The following is a 27,649-nucleotide window of genomic DNA, read 5'->3' as shown; positions in this document are numbered from 1 at the left end:
TCTCACTTCACATTTGAAACTGTATAAAATGCCCTTCTTGAAAAAATATTTCAGTAAGCATTTCTATTTATTTATTTTTCATAAAAATAATAGCTAGGTGGCAGGTGCATATTGGGCTAAGTAGCATGTTAGCTTAGCACACCATCCATACATTACATTTTAGAGATTAAAACCATGTTTTTGCTCCAAACTTACTTTATAACGTAAGTCGAGTGTTTTAAATAACCTTCTGTGATCTGATTTGGCTTCTGATAAAAAATCAGACAGAAAATACATTATTTTATAGTATTCTGCACAATGATAAAGTCTATATTGATTAGCATTACATTATAAATCTAATCTATTATTATGAAAATACCTGACATGGCTCGAAAAACACAGATAAATCATATATCGTTGCAATCATGTTTATTGTCTCCAAAACATCTTTATCTGCATTTTACAGCAATCTCTGTTTATGTTAGGGAGTTCCTGGAATGTCACATGACATGGCTCTTCTTCATGTGTTCCATATGTTGGAAACTTTATTCCTTCATCGAAGCAAGACCAGGAGACTTAAGATGGATCTTATAAGCAGAAGAGATTTATTCTTCCGAGTCTGTAGTTCATCAAGTCTAATCTAAATACAGTATTCATGGTAGTTATACACATTCAAAGTGGGGAGGGATTACATAGAGGCTCCACCTCTCACCTACCGAGAGGTGGAGACACTCTAAACAAAGCGTGTAAATTAGGTATGCAAGTTTAGACTGCCTGCCCCAAAATGAGAGAATCAACATAACAGTCATTGCTAATCCAATCAGCCTAACCATTCAACGTCTGGGTCAGGGGCTCCGAGAGCCATTAAAGACTCACAATAGAGAAAAAACAGGACTGGCAGAAACTGTTGATACCATTATCCTAACCTAACCTTAAAATGCTAACTTCAATGTACTCAACTTTTACTGTTGCAACCTAAATAAAGTATTTAATAAATTTGTAATGCAACACATATATGGACTAAATGTGCATAGCGCACCCTCAGGCTGCCAGTGTGTATTGAAAACACAGTACATCAGAGTATCCAGCGCTCATAATGATTACATCGGCACATTTGGGTATAAATTCAATATTATTCCTCTCTGTAGAAATCTGACATAAACCTATGAGAATCTATCAATATTTCTCCAAATCTGCAAATTTTTTTAGCTAAAAGCCCTAAGGGACATTGTTTTGTGAAGCGCTTTCATGACGACCACACATGAGTTTTTTTTCTGAATGGAAGCGGCTGATGCTCATAATTCATATTTAAGGTATCGACTCATTTTTTCATTACATAACTCCTGACACAAATTAGGACATAACTGTCACTATAAGTTTCTCAGAATAAAATAGTGGTCAAATACTGAAACTTGAATCTTATTGTCAGGTTTAGAGAAGACTCAAACAGGTGAGTAAATATAAACAATATTTATTGAGAACAGAAGCACGGAACCAGCAGATGTAATGGTGAGTAGGTCATGCAAACTTGAGATGAAGATAGAACTAAGCTGAATAGTAATATGAATGTCTCTGCAGGTGGAGTGGAAACCAGAGTGGAGAACAGATGATGAAGATGATCAACGGAGAAGGCAGATGGCAGATCGGAATGAAGACTGAAGATGAGTATCTCAGGTTGGTAGATCAAGTAAGTAACAAGTAGTGAGTCTTGTGCGTCCATGTAAAGACGAGACCAGACACTGAACAGAAGGTAAAGGGTTGTATATAAGGGAGTGAATAATGAGGTGCAGGTGTGGTGAATCAGTATTCCGGGTTGAGTGAACAAGTGGGCGGAGTGTGCAGATCTGGTGGATCCCTGACACTTTTATCTTTTTAATGATGTATAGTTTGTCAAGGTAATAACATTAAATCTAATAGTAACTTTGAACTATTTAACCTTCAGCCATCATGACTGGCGCGCCAGAGTCTTCAGCCATCATGGACACCATGCCAGAGTCTCCAGTCATCATGGATGCCACACCAGAGTTTCCAGCCATCATGAACATTGCACCTGAAGCTACCAAGTCAGTCCCTAGGTGTTTGAGACCAGCTCCCTCTTTGGTGGACACACTGCTGATGTCTGTGCGAGCAACTGACATCTCTGTGGTGGCATCTAGACTAGAGGTCCCAGAGGTTCTTCCACCATCAATTGTACTCCCTGTTACAGTGATGGCCATTCTGTATATCTGTGCTGCATACATTTCTCCAGAGTCTGCAGCACCTGATCTAGTGTTGCCTGAGGCGGCAGTGTCTGATCATGAACTCTCTGTTTTCCCTGATACAACCACAGCGGTCACTTCAGTCTTGTCTGCCCTGTTGTGTTGGTCTTCTGCTTCTCCTTGGGGTCTTCAGTCATGTCTGCCTGACTGTGGTGTTCATCTGCTCTGCCATGGTGGTCTTCAGCTCCACTGAGATTATATTCTCTCTCATCAGCTACACCCTGGCCACCTACCCAGCCTGCTCCGCCCTGGCCACTTGCCCAGCTGGCTCTGCCCTGGTCATCTACTCTGCCTGCTCCGCCCTGGCTCCCCGATCTGCCTCAGTCTCCAGTACTGCTTCCACTCCACAGTCATGGCCCTCTGTCCAACCTCCTGGTCCGCCTCCGCTCCACCTCCCTTCAGGATTTTTGCTTATTTAAAACCTGTGTATCTACTCACTTTTTGTGAAGACTTATATGTATTTACTCAGCATTTCTGAACACTCTTCTGGTTTCCTTTTCCATGGTTTTGACTCTTTGCCTGTTTTCTGGATTAGCCTGTTTGCCTGATTTTCCTGTTATTAAATGCTGCATTTGGACCTCTAACCTTGTGTCTCAGAGCAATTTGTAACAATTAGAATTCTACTGATTCAGTGACATATTTCCTAGATAAAAAGACACTAGCATGCTTGAATCAAATTTAAGGTTGACAAGTGCTGCTCTATTATCATGATGAGTGCCTTAAGGTGGAGAATTAATGTTTTGAGCATTTGAGTTTATGTAAGAGTATACAGTATGTCCTTCATAGCAGAAGGAACAATACGTTTTATGATAACATTATGTGCTTCTTCCGCAGCTAACTGTGAAGCTTGTTTTCCTGAAAACAGAAATATCTACATAAAACATACATGTAAATTAGGGCTGGGCAAGTCAACGCGTTATTATCGCGTTAACGCATTTATTAATTAACGGCGACAATTTTTTTATCGCACGTTAACGCAGTTTAAAAAAAAAATATTATTCTTTTGAAAGTCCGTTGCTCACCGGCTCTGAATACACATAGGCCTACAGTCAAACCATGGGTCACAGGAGGGGTGGGATGTTGGTCAGCCAGCAAATAACCCTCCCAAACCAGCAGTGGAGGGAGGCTTCGGCAGGTTCTCTCAGGTGAACAAAGGGAGACAGCGCTCCGCGAGTGAACGGCAAGTGCTCTATGGATAGTAGCCATGGCAACGGCTTCAGTGCGCAGCTGCAGCCTTTTTAACTTGAATAAAAATTATACATAACTTTACCTGATAGGCCTGCGTTTAGTTTAGCGGGGATGCTCTGCCATGTGAATTTCCTCCTGTTGAGGTCCTGACAACTATTTAGATTCTGGAAAGTCACAAGCAGCGAGGATCAGTCTCTCTTCCAATGATTTGTGCTGCGCGTCGTGTACAAAAAGTTCAAGACAATTCAACTTCGGCAGCGGGCGGGCGTGTGCGCACAACCGCGACAGTTTCACGGGAACGCACCCGCTTGTCGCTGCACCTTGTGCTCGACCACTTCACCTCACTCTATGGTGCGTTCACGCCAAACGCGAATAGAGCGTCTGGCGCGAGTGATTTCAATGTTAAGTCAATGCAAAGGCACGTTTATGCGTGTCTGGAGGTCCTGCAGCGCGAATGAGGCGTTTAGCGCGGCGCGGTGGACGCGAATTCGCCTCATTCGCGCGTCCAGTTCGCTTCAAACTTTTGCTTTTTACGCGCGTCAAATTACACGCGCGAATGGATTCAAAATGTTCAAGCGTCCAACTAGACGCGGTAGACGCGAATTTGACACGCTATTCGCGTTTGGTGTGAACGCACAGTAATAACAGGGAAACTTGCTACTGAACACAGACTGTTTCTGCTGCTCCCTGATGAAAGATACCTGTTCAGAAAAAAAACAAACAAGAAAACAGGACTCTGATGGTAACTTGTTTAACAAGCTAGATAAAAGGTAATGCCCTGGCAGTGGCAAATAGCTTTGGTTTAATATTTTATTTGATTACATTAATGTTTAAGTTGAGATTTACAAGAAATATTTTATTGCTACTGTGTAAAGGGAATACTGCTGGTAAAAAGCACATTAGGCTATTTGTTTAAAGTTTTTGCAAACCACATGTTATTGCACTTTTGTGTATATAGCAGTACATTTAGATCAAAAGTGTGCAATACACAACTTTAGAATTCATTATTAAATTTTGCGTGTAATAATGCGATTAATCGCGATTACAAATTTTAATCGTTGCCCAGCACTAATGTAAATATAATACAATATTAGGCTTACACTACTTCTAATGGACTGCATTATTTAAAGGTTGTATCTGTAACGAATGGGCTAGAATCATGATTCTGTCTCTCCTTGCATACAATGCACCTTCCTCCTTGCTTTTACACTCTGAAACTCAGAAATGTAAATCAAGACTCGACAATCTAAATTACCATTATGGCTCCAACATGGCTGGGATTAGATTGTTTTCTGACACCATTTACTGTACGTCTCTGTGATCCTCTCCAGAGACAATCATATACTCCTTTCTCCTAGCTTTGCAAGCTTCAAGAGAATTCCAAACCCCCTCTCTCTCAGCCAGAGAGATAACAAAACTTTCTACGTGACATTCCAGACACACACAAACACACACACAGAGACACACAGAGCATTCCACACACATGGACTTTCCAGCAGGCCCGGGGTGGGTAATCGGGAGAATCGGGAGAATTCCCGGTGGGCCGCTTCACTTTTGGGCCGGTCGAGGATTTTTTTAAATTTAATTTAATTTTACATTTGTCACGTTAGTTACATTAGGCTACACACGTTCCGCATTCTGACACCGCAGCGCGCAGCCTCTGCATGGGTTGTACCATGAGAGGGAGTTCTCCCCTCCCCTCCCCTCCCCTCCCCTCCCATAGAGTTGGTTGGGTCCATAGCCCGTCTTTTCCAAAACGTTTTCTCAGGTAGGCTACCCCGGCGCCTACCGATAGCTGGGCCGGCCCTATGGCGGAAAATCAATGACAAAATTAACGGAGCGCACAGCTGATGCTGGCGTGACATCTCCTCTGCACGTAATACAAGCCCTCGCGCGCGCGCATGGTCATTCCCCACTCTCTCGCGCTTGATCTCCTGCTTTTGCTCGCTAGAACACTTATTTTTGGCAGTCGATGGGCGGGACTTACTGTTTTAATAACCTCAAATGTCATTAGGTATCACGTTTTTTTATTAAAAATAAATCTTTTTGAATACAAATAAATCTGTAAACATTAGTTCAATATGCCTCTTTGTGGAAGAGTGGGATACATTTCAAATGCTTTCTTTCTTTCTTTCTTTCTTTTGTTAATTTATCAACCTATCCTTGTGGAATAGTGGAACATTTTTTGTTAACTTTCTCAGCTTAAGTGAATTATTATTTAACTTCTACATTATTTGTTGAACCATGTTATTAATAAAAACTACACAATAGTAAGAGCTGAACTGTTGCTTCATTTATCCAATTTGGAAATAGTGCTAATTTGGAATTCCACCATGGAAAAAGAGGGCCGGTCTTGGGCCTGAAACTCCCGGGCTGAAAAGTTGCCTCACTCCGGCCCTGCTTTCCATGGACTTACTCATATACAGACATTTTCAAATGTTTGATATATTCTTGTGTTGCATTTTATATGACCATGTCATATTGGAGTATCTACAATTTTATCGTGTGTTAATCGAACTTTAAATGACTATAATCGTGCTTTTGATTGTAACTTTGTATCCTTAACTGTTTTATATTTCATTCTTGGTATCTGTTTAAAGGTAGCCTGACGTCGTCATACTCAGATTCTAGTCAGAATGTGAGTCTGATACTGCTCCATTGAGCTTTGATTATGGGGCGTGTTTCAACCGAACCAGGAAGGAAAATGCCTCTGCACTCAATTGGATAGACCAATAACCAATCAGAGCAACGGAGTAAGTGACGTATGTTTTTCATTCACGTTTCCGATCGACAAATGTCTTGATTCGTGGTTCTCTGTTCCTCTTTTAAAATCAATGCGCTGTCGATATCTTCTATAACAGACGCGATGGCGGAATCTACACATAATGTTTTATAAACAAAGTTCGAGAGGAGCACGTTCAAATAATCAACTTGTCATCAAACAATGACCGTCTGGTCTACACTATCAGCATGAGAGGAAGCATATATTTATTCACTTTGTCAACTCACCTAACATTCCTTGACAGTTTTCAGCATCCCTCCACTCTCTCTCGGCCTGTTCTTCCCATAGACTGTAAAAAGTTCTTCCACAGCCTGGAATACGGGGGGAGCACTTTGGGTTCGGGCCGAATACCGAGCTCGGAGCCTCTCCTCAAACAGCACGCCAAATATGTATTTATTCTATCTGACTTATTTGTAAGTGTGAGCTCGTGAAATAGCAATTCTCCAGCGGCAGTCATCTGTGTTGTAAACGAATTCAACCCAAGCGCTCATTGGTGACGTGGATGATTACGTTACGTTGCTCATCTGTCCATCATCGTATAAAGCCCGCCCTGACAATTTGATTGGTCCGAACAATTTTTGTTCGGGCATAATAGCTCCTCAACGGAACGAGTCCAGACCGAACTTCCCGACCTAAAAATGTTGTGGGCGGGGCTAAGTTCGGCTGGCATCCAGGCTAGTTTAAAGGTCCAATATGTAATAATTTTTGACCACAAGAGGGCGCAGTTTCCAACAATAACAAAGGTGAAGCTTGATGACGCTATGAAGGAGGTGACGATGGGAGATGTCTTTTTTAATGCGTTTTCACCATCTAGCGATGTATCTAAATGGAATTAATGAATCATGAACACGGATGAGGTAATTTATTCATTTTTGTATTACCTGTATGTCTGATCGTATTATTTTATGTCATCATAAATAATGAACTGCAAGGAACGTGAAATGTTATGCTATATTATCCCGTTACAACTTACAGCTATTTGTCAAATGATTTGTTGGGTTGTACAGGCATGTGGTGTAATTCATATCTATTAAACTCATCTTTACTGTAACTATAATGTTACTTGTACAATAAAAAAATTATTGATTTCCTTACCTGTCTATCAATACACACGCGAGAGCAGAGTCTCTGTCAAGCCCAAGATTGTCGCGCAGCTCTCTCCATCTCGAAAACGCCTGGCCGATATATCCTGGTTTTATTCCGCCGTTTGTCACACAGTCTGCGTGTATCCGAATATGGACGCTATTTTTGTTGGCACTTCAATACTCGCCAAAGAGTAATCGTGATCCATAACAACGATAACCATACAGTCTATGGCTCCACCACTTCCGCATTTGATCAAGTGATATTCCGGTGTGGTGGAATATCACATGGTCCACACCGGAAAAAAAGGATAGTGCGGAAATTGCGTCACTGAGAGGCGACATTTCTTTTCCGGGACGGACAGTTATTTAAAATCGGAATTTCTCTGAAATAAAAAATCTTTGGAGACTTTTGAGATATTGTAAGTACACAACTGGAGGAAATATATCACACTGTGCAAGTTATTTTCGGAAATGTTATTACAAAATTGTTACATATTGGAACTTTAACGGTCTCGCTCTGACTGAACCAACCGTATACAGGAGATTACAGTAAAATGTATTATTCTATGTGTACCATCTTGCTGGAGTATAACTGCTGAATTTCGACATCACCATAAACTATGCAGATGAGAATCCCGACAGGACAAAGAGAACTTTTCCCGCTCGGAATGCTCTAAGGTGATTGGTCCACGTACGCAAAGTAGGCGCGAGTTAAGATACTCCATGAAAGATCGACTCAGGAAATCCAGCTCCAGAGCACTTCGTCTGAGAGAGTTTCTGGTTCCACAACTCCTTAAGGAGTTCCTCCGTTTTTCTTGTCTTTTCTTTATTCTATGTCTTTATTTTCGTCTTCGGACCTTTTCCTACGTTCAGTGAAGCGAACGTAATCGGCAACTTCAACTGTAAAGAGACTCTTTGAACCTCCCGCGACTGCGCTCGCCCGGAAGAGACGAGAAAGCACGCCCCGCTCTTAAGGACACACACGCAAGATTCTGCTTTCCTCAGCAACACAAAGAGAACCATTTTGAAAGTATTAGTTTTATGGAACTTTTAATGTGATTTGATTCCTTGGTGTTTCTCAAGGTTAATTTTGTCTGTGATTTTTGCCGTACTGTGATCTCTCTCTGATCGCTCATCTCCTTGCACTCTCTCTCTCTCTCATTTTCTGATCTCTCTCTCTCTCATCCTCTCTTAATTCGTGTTCGTTTGGTAATGTTTTCGTTTGTTTGTTTCTGTTGTATATACATGTATTCCGTGTGTAATTGTAGTTCTATGTATTATTAGTTCAATTATTAAAATCCAATATATCATCGATTGATTCTGTCTGTCTGCTCACATTACGGAAAGTCCCTGATTTGTTGATCCTAGCTACAAAGCTTTACGATTTGTTACTATTTCAGTAACCTAAATTTTATAAGGACAGGAGAATAATTTTCATGGCCAGAAACTAATTTTCATGGAATTATAAGGAGTGATAACTTTATTGAGAAGTTGATAAGTTAATCTTACGGCCGTTTGCTGGACAAACAGATTGTTCGATAACTAAATTAATTATATTAAAAGTTATCTCATACAATCGATCTGTAATAAGACTATTGATATATTAATGACGAACCATAACCCGTTGTGGTGCTCCAACGCATTCTCATCCTTGGGCGTCATAATACTGACGCTTTTGACATTTCGTCTTCATCGAACGCACATGGCACCCTTTAGCATCAATATGAGACGCACAGAGCTTTGTTCGGTTATGGGTAGGTTTAGGTCTAGTGTAGGGATAGGGTTAGACCGCTAGGAGGCGCCTTCTGGCCCATTTCTATCTGCGTCTCATATTGACGCTAAAGGGTGCCATGTGCGTTCGATGTAGACGAAATGTCAAAAGCGTCAATATATGACGCCTTGGGATGAGAACGGGCTGGGTAATCATTCATATATACAATCGTTCTATTTTCAGCTTTGATAATTTAATGTAACTGTAATATGCGATATACAGTGAGGAAAATAAGTATTTGAACACCCTGCTATTTTGCAAGTTCTCCCATTTGGAAATCATGGAGGGGTCTGAAATTGTCATCGTAGGTGCATGTCCACTGTGAGAGACATAATCTAAAAAAAAAAAATCCAGAAATCACAATATATGATTTTTTAACTATTTATTTGTATGATACAGCTGCAAATAAGTATTTGAACACCTGTCTATCAGCTAGAATTCTGACCCTCAAAGACCTGTTAGGCTATGTTCACACTTAGCGTCTTTTTTCAAACTGCCAGCGTCTGTTCTACATTATAACCCTATGGAGTAAACCGTTTTTTCAAAAAAGTCCTGAGCGCTTTTTTAGACGCCACCGCCGGCGTCTTTTTCTGCAGCTCAGAGCGTCTTTTTAAGTTGAAAAAAGTTCAACTTTTCTGAAAAGAACGCCCTACGTCAAGCGCCTTTTTGACAGCTGACCAATGACAAGCGAGTAGCGAGACCTGTCGTTTCCATAACAACAAGAACAACTGTCTGTCGTGCACCCACAAACGTCTTTGTGAACCGACATTCTCCTCCCCGGTAACTTCAAAAGCCAACGCAAGAGCCAACTTTCTCTTTCTCGACATTTTTTGCATCACACAGCACTAGGCTACTGTTGCAGCTCTTGTTATAGCAGCCCGGTCTCACCCCAAAACGTCATATACTGACGCGTCTTGACCATGCGTCAACATACGACGAAAAGGGTACCCCTTTAACGTCAATATGAGACGCAGACAGAAGCGCACCAGCAGCGCCTCCTAGCGGTACCCTAACGCATACCTAAACCTACCCATAACCCGAATCGTCACATATGGACGTTATGGGGGTACCCTTTTCGTCGTATGTTGACGCATGGTCAAGACGCGTCAGTATATGCGCCAGCCACAAAAGACGCGCTCGGCTGCTATTTGTAACCGAACGCTGCCAGCGTTTTTTTTTGCTAAAAAAACGCCGTTGTCAACTTTTTCTTGTCAAAAAAGACGCTAAGTGTGAACATAGCCTTAGTCTGCCTTTAAAATGTCCACCTCCACTCCATTTATTATCCTAAATTAGATGCACCTGTTTGAGGTCGTTAGCTGCATAAAGACACCTGTCCACCCCATACAATCAGTAAGAATCTAACTACTAACATGGCCAAGACCAAAGAGCTGTCCAAAGACACAGACAAAATTGTACACCTCCACAAGGCTGGAAAGGGCTACGGGGAAATTGCCAAGCAGCTTGGTGAAAAAAGGTGCACTGTTGGAGCAATCATTAGAAAATGGAAGAAGCTAAACATGACTGTCAATCTCCCTCGGACTGGGGCTCCATGCAAGATCTCACCTCGTGGGGTCTCAATGATCCTAAGAAAGGTGAGAAATCAGCCCAGAACTACACGGGAGGAGCTGGTCAATGACCTGAAAAGAGCTGGGACCACCGTTTCCAAGGTTACTATTGGTAATACACTAAGACGTCATGGTTTGAAATCATGCATGGCACGGAAGGTTCCCCTGCTTAAACCAGCACATGTCAAGTCCCGTCTTAAGTTTGCCAATGACCATTTGGATGATCCAGAGGAGTCATGGGAGAAAGTCATGTGGTCAGATGAGACCAAAATATAACTTTTTGGTCATAATTCCACGAAACGTGTTTGGAGGAAGAAGAATGATGAGTACCATCCCAAGAACACCATCCCTACTGTGAAGCATGGGGGTGGTAGCATCATGCTTTGGGGAGGGTTTTCTGCACATGGGACAGGGCGACTGCACTGTATTAAGGAGAGGATGACCGGGGCCATGTATTGCAAGATTTTGGGGAACAACCTCCTTCCCTCAGTTAGAGCATTGAAGATGGGTCGAGGCTGGGTCTTCCAACATGACAATGACCCGAAGCACACAGCCAGGATAACCAAGGAGTGGCTCTGTAAGAAGCATATCAAGGTTCTGGCGTGGCCTAGCCAGTCTCCAGACCTAAACCCAATAGAGAATCTTTGGAGGGAGCTCAAACTCCGTGTTTCTCAGCGACAGCCCAGAAACCTGACTGATCTAGAGAAGATCTGTGTTGAGGAGTGGGCCAAAATCCCTCCTGCAGTGTGTGCAAACCTGGTGAAAAACTACAGGAAACGTTTGACCTCTGTAATTGCAAACAAAGGCTACTGTACCAAATATTAACATTGATTTTCTCAGGTGTTCAAATATTTATTTGCAGCTGTATCATACAAATAAATAGTTAAAAAATCATATATTGTGATTTCTGGATTTTTTTTTTTTAGATTATGTCTCTCACAGTGGACATGCACCTACGATGACAATTTCAGACCCCTCCATGATTTCTAAGAGGTAGAACTTGCAAAATAGCAGGGTGTTCAAATACTTATTTTCCTCACTGTATATTAATCATATTCCTGATTGATTATTAAAATTCCCTATATATAATTTGAGCTAATGTTCTTACAGTAATGCGGTTACATATCATTGATTTCAGGCCCAAACATAAATGATCACATTCATCTAATCTTTCCTAACGATCCGCTAGCTGCCCGCCCCATAAGCATGCCGTCAAAAAAACGCTTCTCTGTAAGCAGCCTAGGCTCTGAGATCTGCACACAAAAACAATTGCTCTCACCACCACTCAAAACCAAAATAAAGTGTCCCAACCAATCACCGACAGGGGGTGGGTGTTGTGAGGTTTTGTGCTCGTGCACGGCTGCATGCGAAAACCTCACAACACCCACCCCCTGTCGGTGATTGGTTGGAACACTATTTATTTTGGTTTTGAGTGGTGGTGAAAGCAATTGTTTTTGTGTGCAGATCTCAGAGCCTAGGCTGCATACAGAGACGCTGATACAACCTTTAAACAAAAATATAAATAAAATATGTTATAATTTAACCATAAAGGAGTTATACACTTATGTATTGGTATATGGTTAAGGATCACTATAGATTAGGGGTTTCCAGACACACTTAAGATCAGAGAAAAAAAAAAAAAGAAGAAAATTGTAAATAATGCATTTTTAAAATGAAAGTAAAACATGAAAAAAATGAAATTACTTACAGAGCTCTTTTGGAGGTTTTGATCAGTGCTGATAATCTAATGAGACACTCGTCTGATTTCTTGAATTTCTGAAGATCAAACTCCTCCATCTCTTCCTCTGATGTCAACAACACAAAGGCCAAAGCAGACCACTGGGCAGGTGAAAGGTCAGCAGATGAGAGACTTCCTTCTCTAAGGTGAGTCTGAATCTCTTTCACCAGACTTTGATCATTCAGTTCATTCAGACAGTAGAACAGATTGATGGATCTCTCTGGTGATAGATTATCCTCTAATTTCTGCTTAATGTACTGAACTACTGCTTTTTTGCTCTGGTCAATGCCATTTTCCTTTTTCAACAGACCTCGTAAGAGTAGTCGATTGGACTGGAGTGACAAACCGAGAAGGAAGCGAAGGAAAAGGTCCAGGTGTCCATTATCACTCTCGAGTGCCTTGTCCACTGCAGTCTTGAGCAAATCAAACATGGTTTCATTTTTGTTTTCCTGTTCTGTAGACTCATGAACAAACACACTTTTATCGTTGGTGTCTAGAAACAGATGTGCATAAAGAGCTGCAATAAACTCTTGAATGCTCAAGTGAACAAAGCAGTACATGGTACCAAAAATGATCCCTTTTTCCTCCTTAAAGATCTGGGTACACATGCCTGAATACACTGATGCCCTATACATGTCAACACCACAAGCTTCAAGGTCTGAATCATAGAAGATCAGGTTGTTTCTTTCCAGCTCATGAAATGCCAGTTTTCCAAGTGAAAGGATGGCATCTTTATCCCAGGAAACATCTGGTGTGTATTCTCCATCATACTTTCGTCTGCTCTGCTGGATCTGAAAGCGGAGAAAGTGTGTGTACATCTGTGTCAGTGTCTTGGGAGTGTCTTCAGTATTTGATTGCTGCAGTGTTTTGGAGGCGTCATCAACCTGATTGTTTTTCATTTCATTTATTTTCTCCTCAAAAATATTCTGGAGAACAGTGGCTGATATCCAACAGAAGACTGGGATGTGGCACATGATAAAGAGACTCTTTGATTTTTTTATGTGATCAATGATTTCTTTGGCCTGATTCTTATCTGTGAATCTTTTATTGAAGTACTCTTCCTTTTGTGCATCATTGAATCCTCTGACTTCTGTCACCCGGTCGATACAGTCAGGAGGAATCTTACTGGCAGCTGCTGGTCTGGTGGTGATCCAGATGAGAGCAGAAGGAAACAGATTTCCCTTGATGAGGTTTGTCAGAAGAACATCCAGAGAGGTTGGTGACGATACATCACGCCACATCTCATTACCCTCAAAGTTAAGAGGAAGGCGACATTCATCCAATCCATCAAGGATGAACAGGACTTTGAATTTATTACTTCTTGTAAGGTTAAGTCTTTTTGTCTCTGGGAAAAACTGACTTATAAGATCTGTCAAGCTTCGTGTTTCTTTCTCTTTTAAGTTTAACTCTCTGAATGGAAGAGGAAATATGCAGTTGATATCTAGATTTTCTTTTCCTTCAGCCCAGTCCAGAATAAACTTTTGCACAGAGATGGATTTTCCGATACCAGCAACACCCTTTGTCATTACAGTTCTGATCTCCTTGTCTTGTTCAGGTGCTTCAAACAATTTTTTGCATTCAACCTGTATCTCTTGTGATTCTTGATGCCTGGAAGCAACTTCAATCTGTCTTACCTCATGTTCAGTATTGATCTGTTCACTACAACCCTGAGTGATATAAAGATCTGTGTAGATGCTGTTTAGAAGAGTGGAGTCACCATGCTTTGCAATTCCTTCAAACACACATTGATACTTCTTCTTTAGGCTATATCTTAGTGGATGAATGAATACCAGCTCATCTAAACACCAGAAAAAAATACTCATTTTTATCTGAATTTTTTCCAGTACATTTTATAAATGAAAATATGAAAGATGGTTATAAGTCTCTTACCTTCTAGAGCACCAGCAGCTTCATCTTGCTTCATCTCTTTCAGGAAGTAGAGTGCCAGATCAAGAGCTGCTTCCTTGATACCCCATCTATCCTCATTATAGTCCTTCACTAAGTATTGTGTCTTCTCCTTTTGTAATATTTTCTCAAACTTTTTCAGTTCGTTTTGCAGAAATGTTATTATTTTGCCCTCAAGTTCCTACAAAACAAGAAAAAGGAGAAGCAATTAGTCAGTGGAGACATCGGTAGCTCTCTTTGTTTCCTGCTTTCTATTTTCTACTTTCATTATAATTATATAATAATTATACAATATAATTATAATTATAATAATAGCTATTGACTATAAAGAAGCTTTTTTATTTGTTTTGCTCCTTACTGCACTTAAGTGGCAAATTGTCTCGCAGTAGTTTCGATTTCAGTCATTTGTGTGTTATAGGCTTTTGGTGTGGTAATCGTTAAGGCGTTCACATCTGTAAAAGTTGATAAGCTGTATATTTATTTGGTATCCGTTCCACTCCAGTGGAAACCCTCATGTTCAGCCTCCTTGTGTGAAGACCAACTCAGCTAAAGACCTGAGAGTTTACCTGCGCAAGTCCACCTAGTAAGGACACAGACAAGGCACTAAAAGAGTCTCTCTTTTCCATTTGTACTTCCATATATTTCCACCCTCTTTTCCCACATTTAACATGCGCTTACAGTACATTAATGTTGTCTCTCAACAACACAAGCAGAAGGCAATTCAATCATGATAACCTGCAAACTATCAGCACCTCTTAAAGTGCACCTGTCTCTATTCCTTTGGATCTCTGGAATTGTCAGTTAGCTGTCAATAAAGCTCAAGTTCATTCCGGCCTTTGCTACTCAGTCAACTCTTAGTATCTTAGACTTGACTGAAATCTGGATTCATCCAGAGGATAAAGCAACCTCTGCTACTCTCTCTAACAACTTTTCCTTCTCTTACAACCCCGGTCAGTTTGGGAAGGGTTGGGAGTACCAGTAATTTATTTTCTAATAACGTCTAGGTTACGTATGTAACCCCTATAACCTGTTACGTCCAAAGTGATCTGACGAATTGAGATCTTGCCGGAGAGACCAATGAACTTCAAGTGTAACTAAATGAGCCAATGTACAAGATTTGAATTGTATACTCCACCGTGCAGCGCAAGTATAAATATGGAAGCGCGTGCAGCGCACACTCAGACATTCAATGTTACGTCAGAAGGGATCTAAGGAATGGCAGCCTGTATGGCACCCCACTATTGCTGCCCCTTCCAGCGCTCCGTGTAAGCCACCTGATCCCCCCACACCTACTAGGGTGGAAGATGGGACAGGGATTATGCAGAGAAGGTACATTAACTGCTGTTCTGTTTGACACATACATTAAGACTATGGATAAAACTGGAAGCCTGCAGCTCCACATACACTATATTGCCATTCCTCTTCTGGGAAGGCTTTCCACAAGGTTTAGGAGGGTCTTTTTTGGAATTTTTGACCATTCTTCAAGAAGCACATTTGTGAGGTCAGGCACTGATGTTGGATGAGAAGGCCTGGCTTGCAGTCTCTAATTCATACCAAAAGTGTTCTATTGGGTTGAGATCAGGACTCCCACCAATCTCGCTCATCCATGTCTTTATGGACCTTGCTTTGTGCACTGGTGCAGTCATGTTCCAACAAAGTTGAGAGCATGGAATTGTTCAAAATGTATTGGTATGCTGAAGCATTAAGAGTTACTTTCACTGGAACTAAGGGATCAAGCCCAACCCTTGAAAAACAACCCCACACCATAATCCCCCCTCCACCAAACATTACACTTGACACAATGCAGTCAGGCAAGTACCATTCTCCTAGCAACCGCCAAACCTAGATTCGTCCATCGGATTGCCAGACAGAGAAGCGTGGTTTGTCACTCCAGAGAACATGTCTCCAATGCTCTAGAGTCAAGTGATGGCATGCTTTACACCACTGCTTTGCATTGCACTTGGTGATGTAAGGATTGGATGCAGCTGCACCACCTGGATTAGATCACCTAGGTCCTCCGCACACCATCTAGAGACCAGAGGTGGAGATTCCAAAAGTTTGGAGAAAGCAGGTGCTTCCTCAGAGAAATGCACCAGGGAGGGGCTGTCATGATGAGCATCAGTTCTGGGAACCAGGTCTAGTTGGGCCAATAGGGCCGAACCGCTGAATCGGAATAAAATATTCGTAAAGGTTTTGAAGCTTCATGAAGCAGTGCTTCAACAAAGTATTGAGCAAAGGTAGTGAATACTGATGTACATGTGATTTTTTTTTTTATAAATTTGCAAAGATTTCAAACAAACTTTTTTCACATTGTCATTATGGGTTATTGTTTGTAGAATTTTGAGGAAAATAATTAATTTAATCCATTTTGGAATAAGGCTGTAACATAACAAAATGTGGAAAATTGAAGTGCAGTGAATACTTTCCGGATGCACTGTATATAGCCGCTCTGGAGAAAACAGTGATGTCAACGTCCAGCTCAGTTCAGGTCTCATATAATGCCGTCAATGCAGGCAGATCAATAATATTGTTGAATATTAAATTAAATGTAATATTAAGTATTAAATAACTAAGCAAGCCAAAAGCCAAAGGCGAAAAAGGTGGTAAAGTCGACAGTGGCAAGGAACCAAAACTCCATCAGGTGACAGGATGGAGAAAAAAACCTTGGGAGAAACCAGGCGCAGTCGGGGGACAGTTCTCCTCTGTGTACACTGCGACAGTGTATGATTATGATTCAGACAGCATTAAAGATCAGAAGTCAGATTGTATCAGAATATTTATCTAGTTCCAACTGGTTGAAGATTGGAGTCATCACAACGGTATGGAGACGGGTTTGTTGGGGATCAGTGCCCATGGCTCTTGTGTCGATGAGGCTTTCACAGGGGAGAGTCTAGTTGACACAATCTCTGCTGACACTTCAGGGATGTGTTGTGGTCATGTCTAGGCAAAGGTCCTTCGTCAGACCATAAGTCTGAGTGGACATCCATGACATGCGGAGTCCCTCAAGGCTCAATTATTGCGCCACTCCTGTTCAACCTGTATATGCTCCCAATGAGCCAAATAATGAGAAATAACCAAATTGCTTACCACAGCTATGCCGACGACACACAGATCTACTTAGCCCTATCGCCTAACGATTACAGCCCCATTGACTCCTTGTGCCGATGCATTGACGAAGTCAACAGTTGGATGTGTCAAAACTTTCTTCAATTAAACAAAGACAAAACTGAAGTTATTGCGTTTGGAAACAAAGATGAAGTTCTCAAGGTGAACACATACCTTCACTCTAGGGGTCAAACAACTAAACATCAAGTCAGGAATATTGGTGTGACACTAGAGTCAGACCTTAGTTTCAGTAGTCATGTCAAAGCAATAACTAAATCAGCATACTATCATCTGAAAAATATTGCAAGAATTAGATGCTTTGTTTCCAGACAAGACTTAGAGAAACTTGTGCATGCTTTCATCACCAGTAGGGTGGATTATTGTAATGGACTCCTCACTGGCCTTCCCAAAAAGACCATAAGACAGTTGCAGCTCATACAGAACGCTGCCGCTAGGATTCTGAGCAGAACCAGAAAATATGAACATATCACACCAGTCCTCAGGTCTTTACACTGGCTCCCAGTTAGATTTAGGATTGATTTTAAAGTATTATTACTGGTATATAAATCATTCAATGGCCTAGGACCTCAATACATTGCAGATATGCTCACTGAATATAAACCCAACAGATCACTCAGATCATTAGGATCATATCAGCTAGAAATACCAAGGGTTCACTCTAAACATGGCGAGTCTGCTTTTAGCTATTATGCCAGCCGCAGCTGGAACCAGCTTCCAGAAGAGATCAGATGTGCTCCTACAGTAGTCACATTCAAATCCAGACTCAAAACACTTCTGTTTAGCTGTGCATTTACTGAATGAGCACTGTGCCGCTGTTCGTCCGACTGTTTGTACTGTACTGTATTTTATTTTATTTTTCTAAACTGTTTTAATTATTCTTATTTCTTTTAATTGTTTTAATTTCTCCTCTGTGATAATGTGAAAGTGACGTGTATTAATGTGGGTTTGAAAGTAGAACAGTATTCTGAGAAAGAATGTGAACGCAGTGCTAAAGAAAGTGAAAAGAACGTGTGAGTAAATGAGGGAGAAAAGAAAGTTAAAGGAAAGTTGATAGATGGAAGTCGTAAGAAGACTGAAGGTTAAAAGAAGGTTGAAAGATTTAAGTCTTAAGGGAATCCTTTTGAAGGAAAGATCTATAATAATATTCTTTATTTTTTATTTTTAAAAGTACTGTATTTTATTTTATTGTTTTAATTATTCTTATTTCTTTTTATTATTTTAATTTCCTCTATGTAAAGCACTTTGAATTGCCATTGTGTATGAAATGTGCTATATAAATAAACTTGCCTTGCCTTGCCTTGATCTGGATATGGCAGTGCTACTGCAACACGCATCACCGCAGATGAGTATGAGTAGTATATCTTTAGCAAGTCAATGTGCAAACTGCCTCAAATGATACTGAGGTTAAGTTGCAGACGCTCAAAACACAATCATCTTCATTAAAAGTAATGAGACTAAATGATCTCACTAGTGCTAATGCCGGTCTCTTTCCTATTGCGGTCTTTGATCTTGAAATGATCTGATGATAAATAAAATGCAGGTCTTATCTGTTACTTTTGTTGACATGAAATGTGAAATTTGCATATAGCGCGGGAAGATCGGATTTATATTCATTTTGCGGACACACATTTATGCGGCCAAGTGTAAATGTAAACGTTTTACCAAAGAAATCAGGTACATATCTGATCAGAGAAAACGCATGAACTAACCAGATGTAAATCTGTGCTGAAGGCACGCCAGTTGCTACTGGTGGTGGTGGTGGAGTTAAAGAATGTCTAAAATATAAAAGGAGAAGACTAAAATTGGCCCAATGCCGGCCCATGTGTGATCTATGGCTTGAAAATTGGCCCAAAGCCTGGCCCTAGGAGCATAAATATAAGTCAGGGCCCATCAGGCTCAGACTGAAATGCAGGGCTCTAATCCTGAGGACACATAGCTCTATTTTTATTTTTATTTTCCACATGATGATCCAATGGTAGCTGCCCAAATCTTAGACTGTCTGGTGGACATCTCGGCATGGATGAAAGAACATCACCTGCAGCTCAACCTGGCAAAGACTGAGCTTCTTGTCTTCCCAGGCACTCCAACTGTACAGCAAAATTTCACCATTCAGCTAGGTTCATCAACAGTCATAAAATCTAGTTTTACCAGAAATCTTGGGAGTAATCTTTGATGACCAGCTGACCTTCAAAGAGCAAAATGCAAAGACAGCTTGATCATGCAGCTTTGCACTGCACACCAGGAAGATCAGATACATATATTCTCTATTCTTTCACTTTTCCTTAATCCCTCCCTGCTCTAGTTTGAACATTTCTGAACAATGCCTGAAACTGTGCTTTATGGGCACTTCTCTTTTTGATGAATCACTTGTATTCCTCATTTGGAAAAAAGTGTCTGCTAAATGAATAAATGTAAATGTAAAAAAAAAAAAGAGAGAGAGACAACAACATAAAATAACCAAATCTTAAATCCATTTGGTCAAAACTATTTAATCAGTTTATTAGCTTTCATTCCTTCTTTCAAATTCTAATGGGCTCTTAAAAGGAAAAGTAATTGAAAGTAATTGAATTGAAAAACGTTGTTCAATAATCTATTTGTTTGTTATAATATACATTTTAATTAGAAAATGTGTTTTTCCTACCTGGAAGATCTGCAGAAGATTGTCTTTGAAATAATTTTTGTTCCTTTCAGTCTGACGGTCTGAATCGTATGTTCCATACTGTATCCTGTTAACAAATAAAATACTGAATTTCCAGGCAAAATATTAGAGAAATATCCTGCATTCGCTATACATTGTTTAAGTATATAATCTGGGTACTTCTTTTTTTCTTTAGCTCATGGTAATGCATTGTGGTACTGACTAGGGCTGCATAAAATAAATAAAATCGCAAACACTTTATGGCTTGGTGCAATTATCGTCGGGATTGACCAATATCATTTTTTCGATACCGACACAAATTTTTGGTACTTGCCGACACCGCTACCTGTATTTTCACTGCATTTGTAATTTTTAAATGTACTGGGTAGAGAAACCAAAAGAATATGAATCATGTTAGTTGGCTTAATTTGTTCAGGAAATTTACATTTCCTTCAGTTATTTTGATGGTTATAAAGCCTGCTAAAATGTATTGTATGAGCTTCTTTTACTTTCACTATTCATTCTATTGCTCTATCATATTTTATCTTTCAAAATATAAGACAGCACATTTTTAGAGCTACTCCAGCAGGACTCAAATGTTTAGACACCAGTGAAATATCACAATTCTCTTTTACAATTTAGATAAAATAAAAACTACTAGCCTAATTAAACACAAGTAAGCAGTCAGTAATAAAATATGAACATATAATTACAAATTACAAATAAATAAATACAATAGAACAAAGTAATCAAATGTGAAATATCACTGCATATTCATCACTGTATAAATTAAATATGGATCTTTATTAAGTTACAAAAGGCATTTAGTCAAGAGCAGTGAGTGATTTCTTTACAGATTTATTAGACTGCTGTCCCTTTAAGACCGAATGCACGGGTCCAATATGAATATACTGTCTACGTTCACTTGAAATAAAAAAGGACTATATTTACTAGGATACTCGCCAAAACTGATTTTTTATATATAAATTTGTTTGAATTCGTCCGTACAAGCGCAAGACATGAAAGAGAATTAAATTCAGCATTCTCGCGCTGTCTCAGACACAGTTTTTTGGGCCGCACTTTGGATGTTTCCATTCATGAAACTTCTTGGCCTGCAAACGTCCTGTAATAATAAAGGCAACCACTTGTTATACATAAATCATCAGCTCGTGCACCACAGCTATATAGCCGTTACTATGTTCCGTTTAATATTCCACTAATAAGATACATTTACTTTCCGGTGCATCCCTAAATTATCGACCAGCAAAAGGCTGTGATTTAAATAAATTACTACAAAGTCTGATGCACTGCATGTTTCAGAGTTAAACAGAGCACTGTTTTAATTTACATGTGTGCAGCTTATCAGTGGCGACGCTAGGACTAATTATTCGGGGCTCGAGCCCGAAAAGGTCATCAAAACTGACTTTTTTTTGTGACCAAAATGTGAAAAATACCTCTAAATGATCATCCATGACATTCTTTTAACTATAAGCGAACCCAATTTGTCTAGATCTGTAGTATTATTTCCTTTGTATAACAAGCTTGTCTTAATGTTTTAAATTATATAGATTATATTGTATTTTTGTTGCGAGTGTGAACTGCTCAAAGTCTCGCAGGCGTGTGATTTCGTCAGCTTGATTTCGTCAGCTTGAATAACATTATTTAACATTATTTTTATTAATTAATCCTATTTAACACATACTGTATGTTCTTTGTTAATCACAGAAACCATAAGCTAAATTTATAAGTATACATATATATTAATAAAATGTATAAGTAGGCCTATATGTGTGTGTATATATATATATATATATATATTTGTATGGTCCTCGAATGTGTTTGTATATTTCACCAGTATCAGCCCTGGGACTTTTCACTGTTTGTATCACTCCGCTTGTCTGTGTTTGTGTGACTTGCATCATTAAGCCAGTTGGTGGTGACAAGTGACTGTCTGAGTGAACAATTGAACATTCATTGAAATTATTAGTCTAAAAACATTGACTAATTTAGGAAAGAAACAAGTAGCTGAAACCAATCTTTAATTCTAATATAAATTGCTTTTGCCTTTGGACATAAAAAGATTGCACTGGCGTTTGATTGAAATGTAACATCTATAGAAAAAAATCCTTGAAAGATTTCTCATTTAAGGGCATTCCTGTTTGGAATATGTGATTGCAGATTATTTATTCTTATTGTTGCAATACATTTCCATTTTTTAGTGTGGATCATTAATTGCAACATTTATCCTCATTCTCATTTTTAAGAATCTGTTATCTGCTTGACAAATAATTTATGCTACTGCCCACTGACATGCTTTTAAAACTATTGTTATCCAAACACCATAATCATATGTAGGTCCGAGAAATCCAAATTTTCTCGGGAGAGCATGCCCCCCAATCCCCCCAACTACCTGCCATTTGAATGCGTGTCTCTGTGTGGTAATGTGGGCTGGTGTGACAGAAAAAAAAAATGCTCCCTAATGGCTGCATGTGTAACTATGTTATTGGAAAGAAACTCCAGACTGATTTCAATAAAGAGTAAAGAAACTTACAACACATCATGTTCTATAATTTAGTACATTTCTATCAAATACACCACAATGGAGAATTTTGCTAACACAGCAATGTAAAGTAAAACACATGAAATACCCTTTAGTAGCTGGTGTTGTTTTCTCCCTGAATGTAGGTGGATTCTCCATTGAGCGGTCGCTCTTCACAGACACACAGCTGAATACACCAGAGTCTGATATTTCACTAATGACACAAATAACAGAGAAAAGAAAACCCATCAGTCTCATTTGAAGAGATTGAAAGCAATTAAATACAGTATAGCTATTAGGGGTGTAACGGTACACGTATTCGTACCGAACTGTTTTGGTACAGGACTTCCGGTACTGTGCACATGTGTACCAAATAGTTAACAGTAGGCTTGTTTTATCTGCGGATGATACTTCGAAATTCAAGTTCCCACACCAACATATTAAGTATTATGTACATTTCATCACGAAATTTGAACAATAAATGTGGTTTTGACGCTCTTTAATGTGGCATGAGCTGCGTGACAGATCACTGTATAGGCTGCAGCGTGATCATCTCTTAAAGTTCCTCTTAAATAGTTACTTACAGAATAAACAAATGAACATCTGAATGTATGTTGAAGGATACATTACAACTTACTGAATCATCTTATCTCGTGTAATCGCTCAGTCAGTGTTTCAATGGCAGAAACACATTGGTAAAATAGCTTAACAATGTGTCATGTAGCATTACATTTACCTCAGGAAAGTTATTCAGTGTCCATAGCTTGTTAGTTCGCTAGAGAAATGAACTCTTTTGCTAAATATATGCATTATATTAGCCTATACAATCATTATATTTACTTACCAGTTAGTGATGTCTTGATTACTGAATAGCCTATATGTTTAAATAAATCTGTCATGAAAATTACATCCAATGTGCATAAAAGATTGTATTTCAACAACGAATTGGAGAAAACATAATTTTATAATTAGATTTAGAAGTTTTAAATTTAAAAACTGCCTTATGTGCAGTTTACATTTTTGCATACAATGTGTTATTCGAGAGGTGATTATTATATCTAAAAATACATATTTTATATTTATATAAAATATATCATATTTTACTAAATAGTAAAAAAACGTTGAAAAAATACAAAAAAATATTATTTTTATAAATAGAAACTGAATTGTTTGGCTCATAGTTTGGGCTCTGTTGTTAACCTTTAATATTATAGTAATGTGCAAGTAGGGCTCCCCATATAGTTTACAGCATTAGCAGAGCTATTTTTATATCCTTAAGAAACTTTTAGTTATAACTGAATTTATTCCACAATTTGAAATCAGACACATTTTGTTCAGTAAACCACTGTTAAATAAAAAAAAAGAAGCAATTTTATGTTTATTTTCTCCCCCCTGCTGTACCGAACCCATACCGAACCATGACTTCAAAAAGGTATGTACCGAACCGTCGGTTTTGTGTACCGTTACACCCCTAACAGGTATGCATTCGTCTGTACTAAATTCTTTATATTTCTAGGTTTGAATCTGATTTTGAATCCCAGATTTTTATTTTGTATATAATATTGAAATATATATATTTTTTTTTCTTTGTCTACACAACTTTGTCAGAGAATAATGTTGGAGAAACACATCTAGTACTGTAGATGCAGTTCTTCACTATATTGAAGCTACTAATCCAGTACCACAAACACAATAAACACAAACTACAGTTCAATTTGACAGAAAAAAAAATGCTTCTCCTCATGAGCCCTCTAGTGGCTGCATGTGTAACTATGTTATCAGAAAGAAGCTCCAGGCTGAGTTCAATACAGAGCAAAGCAGCTTACAATACAGCCAATGGGCAAAAGTTTTGAGAATGACACAAATATAAATTTTCACAAAGTCAGCAGCCTCAGTTTTTATGATGGCAATTTGCATATACTCCAGAATGTTATAAAGAGTGATCAGATGAATTGCAATTAATTGCAAAGTCCCTCTATGAAAATGAACTTAAAGGAGAAGTTCACTTTTAAAAAAACTTTTGCTGATAATTTACTCACCCCCATGTCATCCAAGATGTCCATGTCTTTCTTTCTTCAGTCGAAAAGAAATTAAGGTTTTTGATGAAAACATTCCAGGATTTTTTCACATATTATGGATTCCATTGGGACCCAAACGGTTCAAGGTCCAAATGACAGTTTCATTGCCGCTTCAAAGGGCTTTAAACGATACCAGACGATGAATAAGGGTCTTATCTAGCGAAACGATCGGTCATTTCAAAAATAAAATAAAAAGTTGACGTTTTATAAGCACAAATGTTCGGCTTGCTCTGTTCTGTGATGCGCGTTCGTGACGTCACGTAATACGCAATTACGTTGAAAAGGTCACGCTTGAAAAATTGAAGAAAATGTTCTTTTTGGCTTTTTAATATTAAAACACTCAGGATGCGCACACGAAATGGGCATTTTAAACGATAAACTGACACAAATACATTTGAAAATGTTTATATGGTCCTCCTTCCGCACATTTGTAAACACATCAAACTTGACCTTTTCAACGTAATTGCGTATTACGTGACGTCACGAACGCGCATCACAGAACAGAGCAAGGCGAACATTTGTGCTTATAAAACGTCAACTTTTTATTTTATTTTTGAAATGACCGATCGTTTCGCTAGATAAGACCCTTATTCATCGTCTGGTATCGTTTAAAGCCCTTTGAAGCGGCAATGAAACTGTCATTTGGACCTTGAACCGTTTGGGTCCCAATGGAATCCATAATATGTGGAAAAATCCTGGAATGTTTTCATCAAAAACCTTAATTTCTTTTCGACTGAAGAAAGAAAGACATGGACATCTTGGATGACATGGGGGTGAGTAAATTATCAGCAAAAGTTTTTTCAAAAGTGAACTTCTCCTTTAATACCCTCCGAAGTTCCACTGCATTTCAGCCCTGCCACAAAAGGACCAGCTATTCGAATGACCGTGCTTCCCTCCCTCATGTCCCCCTGAGACGAGAGGTTTCTGTATTTTTTGTCTGGAAAAAAATCCTCAGATGACGCAAAAATCTTAATTTTGTGTCATCGGAGGCTTTTCTGGCCAGAGGCTAGAGACTAGAGGTCGACCGATAGTGGATTTTACCGATACCGATATTTAGGTTTGACCGTACATGCCGGTAACCGATTATTCAACTGATATTTTTTAAAATGGATACTGGATTAAAAACAAACATAACACTCCTAGGAAAACAGTGCTGAACTGAAATGTGCTAAATGAAATAAATATATAAATATGAATATATTAAAATGAGAAGTTCTACAGAACGAACTCTACAGAAAATAATTTAAACATTAAAATACAGGTCAAATGTGTGTTTCTTTAGCTATAACCTAGAAACATGTAAATTTCATAGGTAACACTTTGCAAGTCCTATTTGTTAACAAGGATGTATTATAGCTTTCATGAACTATATGCATTTTCAATATACAATATACATTTTTACTGCATGTATTCATATTTGAGCAATACATTTGTACCTTGAACACTCATGTTAGTTCATAGTACTTTAAGGTAATAACAGATCAAATTCAAATTAAAACTCAATTTAAAATGTATTACTAAATGTTGAAATTAACAGACTAACAGTGAATAATACTTCTACAGCACTTATTAACCTTAGTTAATGCAAAAAATGTAATCTTATTGTAAAGTGTTACCATTTCATATAAATCCAAAGAGTCATGCTTAAAGATGGCCATATTTAAATATCTGCAAAGGCCAGAGCATTAAAATTACATAAATGTTGACCTATATTACATGTATAGTCTCTCACTTTATATACTTCTATTTTAGAACACTTGATGAATATCTAATTAAAATAACAATATGTATTGTAGTGATAAAAAAAAAAAAAAACTGAAATCTAATGCGTTTCTGATTTGTTTATGTTTCTGTCGGCTGCATGAACATATCAATGTTGAGAAAGCAATCAGGTCATTAGCTTTAAATATGCAACTTTGCCGGCTAATGAATGCATAAAAGTGACCAGCTGGGTATAAACTAATGGAAATAGATGGTAACAATTGCAACATTAAATATTTGGGTCAGGTTTGGGTGTGTTTATGTCCTAAATGTATTAAATCCTCTTATTCGTTTACAAGTGCTTAAACAAACTGGCTCCCCCCTACTCTCTGAGCTATTAGTGCAACACAATCCTTCCATAGGTCTTAGATCAGGGACACAGAAACTTTTATCTATCCCACAGTTCAGACTAAAACAAAGAGGTCAACGTGCCTTTGCTATAGCCGGGCCTAAACTATGGAATAGTTAACAATTTCAGGTCAGATCTGCACCAAGTTGCTGCTGAAAACTTACTTTTATTCACTTGCCTTTAATAAATAATAATTTGTGCCATGCATTTTAGGAATATATTTTTTGGTATGTTGTCTTCTTTAATTATTTTTCTCTCTTTTCTCCCTGTTTGATGCATGCTTGTTTTGTTTTGTAAAGCGCGTTGGTCAGCCTCGGCTGTATAAATGGTGCTATATAAATAAAAATAAACTTTGACATTTGATATTCTCAAAACTTTTGGCCACGGCTGTACATGTTCTGTCATTTAATCACATACACCACAATGGAGAAACTAACAGCAATGTAATGTAAAACACATGAGATACCTTTTGGTAGCTGATGTTGTTTTCTCACTTAATTCTGGTGGATGTCCAATTGATTGGTCACTCTTCACTGACACAGAGCTGAAAACATCAGAGTCTGATATTTCACTAATGACACAAAGAACAGAGAAAATAATCAAATACAGTATAGCTATGCAATTTTCTTTCTCTCTACTATAGATGGTTGTATTTATGTTTGGCTGCCTGTCTCTTTCACTGGTGAATGTACGCACCCTAGTGGCTTCCTGTGTAATAGTATTACTGAAAAAAAAAAAAAAAATCCAATCAACTTACCAGACATCTCATTCTGTGATTTATTGTTTTATTCAGTCAAGTTATCACATAAAACTTAGTGGAGAAATTAACTAACAGAGCAAAGTAATGTGCATTAAATACCTGGAAGGTGATGATGTTTTTTTCTCAC

At 38.8% G+C, this 27,649-nt stretch overlaps 2 protein-coding genes and 1 long non-coding RNA gene across 4 annotated transcripts in view; 1 reads left to right on the top strand and 2 right to left on the bottom strand.

Moving 5' to 3' along the window:
* LOC309475586 (uncharacterized protein) overlaps positions 1-27,649 on the bottom strand; it is a 388,909-nt gene that overhangs the window by 114,596 nt on the left and 246,664 nt on the right. The gene's annotated exons all lie outside the window — the stretch shown is intronic.
* LOC309475600 (protein NLRC3-like) lies at positions 203-27,644 on the bottom strand. 2 transcript variants are annotated; one of them, XM_082138436.1, is made up of 7 exons: positions 27,622-27,644; positions 27,229-27,333; positions 22,684-22,788; positions 20,039-20,123; positions 14,257-14,452; positions 12,337-14,164; positions 203-248 (listed from the first exon to the last, which is right to left on the bottom strand). In XM_082138436.1, the coding sequence occupies exons 3-7, from the start codon at positions 22,731-22,733 to the stop codon at positions 218-220; spliced, it is 2,190 nt and encodes a 729-aa protein (XP_081994562.1). In that variant the 5' UTR covers positions 22,734-22,788; positions 27,229-27,333; positions 27,622-27,644; the 3' UTR covers positions 203-217. The 2 variants fall into 2 exon arrangements, with proteins under 2 accessions (XP_081994562.1, XP_081994561.1); XM_082138435.1 differs by lacking the exons at positions 203-248; positions 27,622-27,644 and adding an exon at positions 2,951-4,126.
* LOC309475718 lies at positions 256-5,670 on the top strand. Its single transcript, XR_014197808.1, has 2 exons — positions 256-1,049; positions 1,337-5,670. It is a non-coding gene; the product is annotated as an uncharacterized lncRNA (long non-coding RNA).

The sequence above is a fragment of the Leuciscus leuciscus genome (genome assembly GCF_965113295.1).
Source record: "Leuciscus leuciscus genome assembly, chromosome: 15".
Taxonomy (NCBI): Eukaryota; Metazoa; Chordata; class Actinopteri; order Cypriniformes; family Leuciscidae; genus Leuciscus; species Leuciscus leuciscus.
Note: the sequence above shows the minus strand (reverse complement) of the source record. Positions and strands in the feature narration are given on the sequence as shown.

What these genes read in the sequence shown, in the direction of transcription:
- LOC309475600 (XM_082138435.1), bottom strand. Translation starts at nt 22,733, where the DNA reads ATGGAGAATCCACCTACATTCAGGGAGAAAACAACACCAGCTACTAAA. An exon ending in ATCTTCTGCAGATCTTCCAG is followed by an intron (nt 14,453 to 20,038) that starts GTAGGAAAAACA and finishes CTTGTTTTGTAG; the next exon opens with GAACTTGAGGGCAAAATAAT. An exon ending in AAAACCTCCAAAAGAGCTCT is followed by an intron (nt 4,127 to 12,336) that starts GTAAGTAATTTC and finishes TTTTCTGAACAG; the next exon opens with GTATCTTTCATCAGGGAGCA.